The sequence below is a fragment of the Halyomorpha halys genome, unplaced genomic scaffold, assembly GCF_000696795.3.
Source record: "Halyomorpha halys isolate HHAL.00 unplaced genomic scaffold, Hhal_1.1 Scaffold2039.1, whole genome shotgun sequence".
NCBI classification, from domain to species: domain Eukaryota; kingdom Metazoa; phylum Arthropoda; class Insecta; order Hemiptera; family Pentatomidae; genus Halyomorpha; species Halyomorpha halys.
In genome coordinates, this window is record NW_027113814.1 from 18,331 (window position 1) to 27,104 (window position 8,774).

Genomic DNA, 8,774 nt, shown 5'->3' on the forward strand with positions numbered 1-8,774 from the left:
TAGTTAATTTATTTAAAAAGTATTTTTCACATTTTCTATTTTTTTCAATTTTTATTTTATTATTTTTTTTTTTATTTTATTAATTTTTTTTTATTTTTTCCGCCCACTTTTTAACGTATTATTTCACTTTTAAACTTTTTCTTACACATTTGTCGTCCCCCTCTTATATACATTTCCTCTTTTTAACTGTTGTTAAATACCCACGACACTGTCATCTTCCGGTACTTCGTTATTCGGTAATTCGTTGGTTCGTATATCCGATTCGTATTCGTATTCGTATACCCTCTCACACGCTTTCTTCCTCTAAATATTTTCTACTTTTTATTTTTACCCTCTCATAACGTTTCCTCTTAAAAAAACACTTAGTCATTCTTGTAACGGCTTTTTTAATTCAGAGTTTGACCGTCATTGCTGCAGTATCCATTAGGCGTTTGATTTTCAAGCTAATAGGTTCGTTTTATTCTTTCCCCTTTCTTTATTTTACCACCCCTTCATTTCTCTACATTTCTCCATTTTCCTTACCCACGTTATAAGTTATGTTCACTAGATTATTATCGGTGTTTTCAAATTTTTTTTTCCTATTCATTTCTTATGGTATACTTCACTTATATTTTGCCTCTTTTTCAATTATTATTGTTACATATATTTTCTTCCTCTCAATTTTCTTTTTCTTTCTATATTTCAATTTTTAAATTATTAATAACTAATATTTTCATACTTCTTTGCATTATATAACTTCATTTTTATTTCATTTCCTTAATTATGTTATTTTACCCACTTTTTCAATTACCTATGTATACATTTTATTTCCCGCTTCTCTCATCACTTCATTTTATTAATTCTATTTTGTAAAATTATTCATTTTATGTTATTCTGTTTTACATCCTTTTTTATTTTCAATACTTACTGTGGTTGTTATCTTGTTCTGTTCTTAGCCCTGAAGAAGGCTAGAAACTCTAGCCGAAACGTTGGTACAATAAAATAGGTTATTTGTGTTTCTCTTTGACCGCACCCCCAACCATCTTCTCCTCGTGCGTCATCCACGGTCAATTATCTCTCATAATTAATTAAAAAGTCTCTTAGTTAAATTTCTAAAAAAAAAAATGTTTTTTCAATTGAAAAAAAAAAACTTCATATTCGTAATTCAACACTTCCAAAAAGACTGTTATATACAAATCATGAACTAAAGCATAAAATATAATTCTTTCTACTTACCAGAGAGATTCAATTTGCTAGCACATATTCTAGATCAACTTAATTTATTACTCGTGTAACCTTACACCTAATTAAAATGTTTCGGTTCCTTCAGAAAGGTGAGTATGCTCTCATAAAATGAATAAGATTATAAATTGAATCGTAACAAGACATTAGGGGCCCTGGTGAAGAATGAAATAGGAATCCCTAAGTAAAAAATAAAACATATCGTGTTTCCCTTCACTTTTTGTATATTTCCAATAAAACAGTAAGATAATCTATTTATGCGTTCTGCTCACTCTATAAACTTAAACCACCATACAAAGAAATTGTTTTAAATTTTATAATATTAATTTGATAGCACAATTAATATATTTTAAATTGATATGAGCATTTAAAATGGCAAAATAAAGAGTAGTTTTATATATGATGTGGTCCTGGAAATTATAATCATTAAAAATAAATCTAAATAGTTATTCCAACGCCTTTAAAACCATAAATTTATAAAACTAATTTAATCCTGTGGTCCTTGGGATTAATATATCACATGTGCTTGCAAGGTAGTCTATTCAAATTCGGAAATAGGCCTACAAGAGTACTTTAATAATTTTTTTCTGTAACAAAAAAATAAATCAAATTTCTTTAGTAAATCCATTTTCAATTGAAAGCACTGACAAATTTGCTAGTTGACAATGACGTATCTTTGATTTTAGATAACTTTCGATTATTTCCAATTTAGTATAACTATGATTTGCTTATTCCACATTGACTGAAACAGTCGGATGAATCAAACAGAGTTGTGTTTTAGAAGAAGTAAGCTTACCTTTTTTTTTTTTTCTTTATTATAAAAGCTCTCTCGGTTATTTGATTGTTTAATTGTGATCTTATAGATCTCTATTTTTGAAACCTCATATAAAGAAATCTCAGGTTGTTGATGGATGTCATTGGAAATATTGAAAAGAAAAAAGGAGTGAGATACTTCTTTCGTAGAGCTATGAAATTATGATGTCAAATCATTGGGTAAAATACAAACTCATTTTGATATAGTCGGCACTACGACTTACGATATCTAATCCTGGTATCCTGCAGCGTCCAATAGTTGTTCCTATCTTGTGCCGCTGCCATCCATACAGTCATCTTGGTTATTAGATTGGTTGAGCTATTTCTTCATTCCATTGTAACGGGGTTCTTATTCTGCATCTTAATCTTTAAAGAGTCTCTTTTTTGCTGGCCATTCTCTTCCTAGCAACGGTCCATTTCGATCTGTAGTAAAATACCATCACTCTAAATATTTGTTTGTCATCCTTAAACTAATTCCTCTCGCGCATGATTCCCCTCCTTGTACTAATGGCATTATCTCATTTGTTTCAATAAAAGGTTTTCTTAAATGACTCTATAATTGGGTGGTATTGGAGGTTATTACCAAAGAATGGTATTCCGGAAAAATAGATGGTATCTTTATTGCAAGTTTACATAAATACATATTTTAAATAAAAATAATCAGCTATAATCTTACAACCTCAGTTTCAATATTTTTTTCTTGTTAAAACATTATTCCTCTACTTTTTTAGAAATTCATACACTTGTTATTACTCTTTATTCATTACGTAATCCGAACAACGTTTCGGGCTCTTCTGCCTATGATAATAGGTTGAAGAGTCCGAGACGTTGCATAAATAATGAATAAAGAAGTAATAAAAAGGATATAAATTCCAGGAAAAGGAAAAGTTTTATATCCATATAAGTTACGGCCTAAGTCAGCTGTTACTGTTATGACAACAGATCTAGTAGGCCTATATGGATCGAACGATATAGAGAAACATCGGAATCAATAAAGGATTTCTTTTACTTTCCTTTTTCCTTTTTCGACGGTTTGCAATCGGCAATACTTAAGTTTTATATATATATGTATATATTTTATTTCTTTTTTTTTTTTTTCATTAAATACTGAAGTTTTGAATGTTTTCATACTTTTTTTAGACCCTTATTTTACTTTACAGTAGAGCTAGAATTTATGAACCTAAATATGTTCAATCATAAAAACAATTAAAAAATTGTAATTTTTCTAAAAGAGAGAACCTTTAACTGTATTTTTCCTAAAGTTATTTGAAATGTACTCAGATCTACTGTAAAGTAAGCCACCAATATATTCCTTACTCTATAGACGTACATATTTCCATACCTCTTTTAGTTTAAAAGATATAAAATATTAAATAATTTTTAAAATTAAAGAAAAAATGGGGTTGATGAAACCCTTCCTCCCTAATAACGTTCGAGATATTGAAAGTTATAACGGGTATTAGTTATTTAAAAACAAACAAGAGTAGCACATTATTACCAACATCAAAAATTAACGAATGAAAAAAATCTGCTATGATGTAATGCTAGAAAGCAAATCCAAGTCTGGATTAGGACTGCAATAGAGGACCACCAAAATACGAAACCTGGCCTCCGTGGCCTTGACCTTGAAATATATTTGAAGCCAAGTTTTGCTGTCTACTGACGAATCGACTAATGAAAAAATGTCTGGTACAGTACTACAGTAATAACTGGTTCACATCCTGCTTCCTGAGGTTTCTATACTTCACCACGCCAACGCAGGCTTTCAGCATTCCACTTATGTAAGAACTTCCCGTTTAAATCTTTGTCATTCGCTTGAAATCAATCATCCGATTAATATAAACACTGTGTATTACTTTTTATCGTTCTGATTTTCATAAACGAATTATGTAATTCGTAGGCATCTCTATTCTTTTAATTCTGCTTTCTTTTATCATCTTCTCCTCAGATTTTTATGTTACATAACCATGCATTATTTCTAAGAATTTCCTTTCAAACAAGTCTATTACATATTCATTATAAAATATTTAAACTACCTCCATAGTTACTAACAGAATGAAAGTTTTTTCGTAATTTTCTGTTATATTTAGTTGTTTTTGAGTTCAATTTATGACTTGATAACATGCTTGAAACGATATTATCGTCGCACAATAGTAGCCATACCTTTGGAGTACTGAATGTGCCTTGAACCAGACCCATCGTACGACCATGCAAGATCAAGTTTCCCCACTAGCTCGTTCGAGCCGCTTGTTATCAATCCTCATTATTACTGGCTTAGAATATTCAGTTATTTATTTCTATTATTGCTAATCATTATCAAGGTAAGTACAACAACGTATGATCAATCTTTAAATATATTAGCTTACAACGATAGTGTTAAAGCTATTTTCAATACTACAATACTTTACTTATATGAACAAACATCATTTGGTTAGGTCTCTCCACGTTTCTCTAGGCTCATTTATATTTGTTAGGAAAGAGTAATTAATTTAGTTTTAATATTACAAAACAGTAACCACAGTAAAGCGTTGTTACTTCAGCGCACTGAACAGTTAAAGATCTATATTGTTAAAAATTGTTATATCTGGAAATAAATATTTATTTTGATTTTATGACATAAACTTTACTATCATTCTGTGGTTTAATATATAGATTTTAACCTTATTGCTAAAATTACCTGCTTATCTCAAAACAACCATTTAATTATTTTATATTAAATTGAATTTTTAAAAATTATTTATTTATGTTTTGTAAAAATGCTTAATTCATAAATATTTACAAACCCATAATTAGCAATCTTTTTTTAGATTATTATATTTTTTTTTTTATTTAGTCGAAAACTTTTATTTAATTTTAGAATCAATTATCTATTTAGTTGGTAATTGAGCCTGTACGTAGGTTTTTTGTATTTAATTAGTTATACTCAATGAAAAACTTTTTTCTATTTTTTTTCTTCTGATTCATGTGCCTTAAGGAATCTGAATTTCTAAAAGTGGACACTATCTTTTATTATTACTCAATAAACACTGGGTTTTGTCGAAACTTTGTTACTAATAGCTTTTTCTATTTATTTCCATTATTTTTATTTTTTTAGATTCGTTCTTCTCACAAAACCTATTATTATAACTTAATTTTTCCTGATCATTGTCTTTTCTAGAACGATATAAAACGTTTTCCCCATTTAATGGTCAGCTGCTTTATTCTGCGTGAATTTATTCCACTAAAATATGTTGACTAATTCAGAACTAATGGAATCGTGAAATGGCTAAAATGCTATTAAGTAATAAATATTGCCAATTCGCGTGAGATCACTGATTGTAATGAAATTTTAATTAAATCTGACATGATATGTTTCTGGCTAACCGCGTTTCTAAAGCCGTAGCGGGTTCCAGAACCTCCATTTTTTTTATTTATTTGTGTATTTACATTTATATTTGTATTGTATATCGGTTTCTGATGGGAACCGACCTTCAAATCTTAGAAATGTAATACTTATATGTTCAGATTAAGAACTAGAAACCACAGACTCCCTTGCTATGGTATGCAAGATGTATTGTGTATAATTATTCATTGAATATCTTTTCCAATAGGGTCGCGTTCACCAATTTTTTTGGTTTTTGAATTTATCCAAAATTATTGAAATTCTATCGTTAAAATTGAACATAATCTAACAATCACCGTTATGTTAATTGGTTTATCGATCAACCACACTTTTAATTGACCTTTTAACCTTTAAAAGAACTATTTGTCTAATAAACCGAAACATTAAAAGATTTAGGCAGCCTACTTGAATAAATGTAATGAACCTTTCAATATAATCTTAATTTGTATTGATAAATCCTAAAGTCTACTTATATAATACAAAATAAATTATTAATCAATAAAAATTAAAATTATATTAAAAGGTTCATTACATTTATTCAAGATGGCTGCCTAACTCTTTTAATGTTTCGGTATTACTTTATTTAGGATTGAGATAATTTTATTAAACATTTATTAATTCTACCAACGAAAAGTTCCTATTTATTCTGTTATTGTTTTTTTACTGAACTAAAAAATATAGTTTACCTTTAACACTTTGTAACAGTACTTTTCTATTATCAATTTGATAAATATTTCACTTTTTTATTATCATGATTAATTTTTAGATAACAAAATATAGATCGAACAAACTTCAAAATCTTTCAAAAATAAATTTTAGCCAATATTTTTTATTTGGAAAAATAACAAGAGCATTGTCATTGTTATGAAAAAAAAATTTTTTCCTATTCCAGTGTACCACACCTCCTCAAGGCCGTACAGTATTTGTTTTTTTAATACATTATATTAGATAAACTTCATACTTTTTTCAATCATATATTAATATTGTACTATTTATTGAAATTATGCAAGTAATTATGAATTAAGATTAAAATTAGTTCAACCTAAAGACATCGTTTCGGTGACATTAGCGCATATTGTAATCATTTCGTAACATATTTTTTACATGTTCTTATATAAGCCATAACCCATTTATCAATCGTTCTCTTATCAATTACTTACAAAATGTTTAAGAATAATCAACAGGTTTTAATTATAAGTTTTATATAAGGTTTTAATTTTTTATATTTCATATTTCATGTTAAATCACTGGATGCCAAAATATAGAAAACTATTAATATATGAAAGTTTAACATTTTCATACTACATTACTGTTATATAACACTCAGTTTAAGCAAATATAAATTTGTAAGAGGGAGAAAGAAAGTATTAGTATGAATAAGAATATTTATTAACATTAATGGTATTACATTAATCAACACTTACAACTAAAAACAAAGTTAAAGTAGTAACAATAACAAACAACAAAATTAAAAACACATAACAAAAATACTAATATGATTACTGGTTATTTTCGAAACACTCCTTTTAGTCCTAAGAGTGATGAAGTTCCCAAAGAATAGGAGCCATAGAGTGCACTACGATATCCATAGGGCTGACTGAAGATGGCACTGTTACTGTACAAACCTGAGCCCAAGTTTAAACCATTGCCCAAAGTAACACCAGTTGAAATTCCACCTGCGGGTAATCAATATTATTGATAATAATGCAAGCTATAAAAAATGTGTTTTAATTACAGTATACTTACTAAGTTGAGATGTTCCAACTTGAACGGGTACAGCTCTAAGAACTGTGTATGGTTGTGGGACTGGAACAAGAACTCTGTTGATAACATTTACTGGAACTGGAGACGGTACAGATACTGGCACTGGTCGCGATATAGGAACAGATACTGGTTGAGGAACATTTACTGCAACAGGCCTATCAACTGCGACTGCAACAGGTCTATCCACTGCAACAGCGACTGCACGGTTGACTGTAACAGGAACTGGTCTGTCGACTGGAACTGGAACTGGCTGTGACACTGAAACGGGTACCAGGCGGTTAATAGGAACTGCGATAGTCTGTGGCGCTGGGGCTGTAACCTGACCTGCTCCGGAAACTAGGTTCAAAACTGAAGGGATGTTTGTTCCATAAGCCAAGTTGATTCCACTAGGCAAACTGGCTCCAGCTGCTGTACCGATTCCAGAACTGAGGCTTGTACCGGACGCAGTGCTGATTAAAGAAGGGAGGTTGGATCCTGACGAAAGTCCAATACTGGGAGATAATCCTAATCCAGAACTAAGAGTACTTCCTATATTTAAACCGATTCCAGAAGGAAGGCTCACTCCTGAACTGAGGCCTGCTCCAGTTGTGAGGGCAATCCCTGCTGGAAGACCTATTCCAGAAGTGAGGCCAGTTCCCAAGCCGTAACCATATCCGCTATATAGGCCCGGTGCAGTGAGACCTCCAAAGATGCCTCTCTTTTCGGGTTTTTTCTTTTCTTCAGCTGCCACTAGCCACGAACATAACAGTGATAGACATAAGATGTATGTGCTCTGAAAATTTAAACATTATAATTGTAATTAACATTATAAAACAGATAACTAATCAGATATAAAAATCCGAATTTATATTATTGTAATAATTACTGCTGGATTATAAATATTCAATACTTGTAAGTAGATCAACTTAATTTTTATAAGATTGAATTAACATTATCCTACCAATTTAGTCATTTTGTTACAGTTGCTTGTTCGCTGAGGCAGTAATTCGAAAGACTGATCATTTAAGGCCACAAGCGGCTTATATATGCCTGGAGCGGGATATGACAGTTCCTGATAAAACCACCCAAACGAGTCATTGTACAATTACGTAGAGGAAGAAATTGAAATAATTATATAAAATGTACAGTCATGATATAAATTAATAAATAATATATTAGTGTACATTATCTGTAAGTTTAATGTTAATAAATGTTGAAATAACGGAAGAAGAAAAAAAATTTAGTAATATTTAAATTCCATTTGATTTTTGTTTTTGTTTTATTATTGAATTCAGAAATAAGGATGTAAGTATAAAAATGCAAAATAATTCTCATCTTTAAGTGAAAATATTTTTACAACAAACAATAACTGATTTTTTATTTCAAATCTAGCTGTTAACAGCGGCTTCGATTGCGAGTATTTGATTTCTCCCACTTCTTTTTAACTGATGTTCGTTCACAGTAAGAATAACCATAGTGCATATAATAACCGAGCTAGACATTTAAATTTCTTAAAAAGTATTTAATTATTGCAATCCTATAAGTTTACACTATTTATTGATATTTACAACTGTATAAAAAATACAACAAGTAAATTTGATCATAATGACATAAT

General features: G+C 29.7%; 1 protein-coding gene across 1 annotated transcript; it reads right to left on the bottom strand.

The window, feature by feature from the left end:
- Positions 1 to 6,795: 6,795 nt before the first annotated feature.
- Positions 6,796 to 8,147, bottom strand: LOC106691030 (uncharacterized). Its single transcript, XM_014436674.2, has 3 exons — positions 8,121 to 8,147; positions 7,163 to 7,952; positions 6,796 to 7,092 (listed from the first exon to the last, which is right to left on the bottom strand). Exons 1-3 carry the CDS (start codon positions 8,130 to 8,132, stop codon positions 6,923 to 6,925), a joined length of 972 nt encoding a protein of 323 aa, XP_014292160.1. The 5' UTR covers positions 8,133 to 8,147; the 3' UTR covers positions 6,796 to 6,922.
- Positions 8,148 to 8,774: the final 627 nt, after the last annotated feature.

Bases quoted from the DNA above. Each gene is read 5' to 3' on its own strand.
- LOC106691030 (XM_014436674.2), bottom strand. The intron at 7,093-7,162 runs GTAAGTATACTG...GATTACCCGCAG, and splicing joins AGTTGGAACATCTCAACTTA to GTGGAATTTCAACTGGTGTT.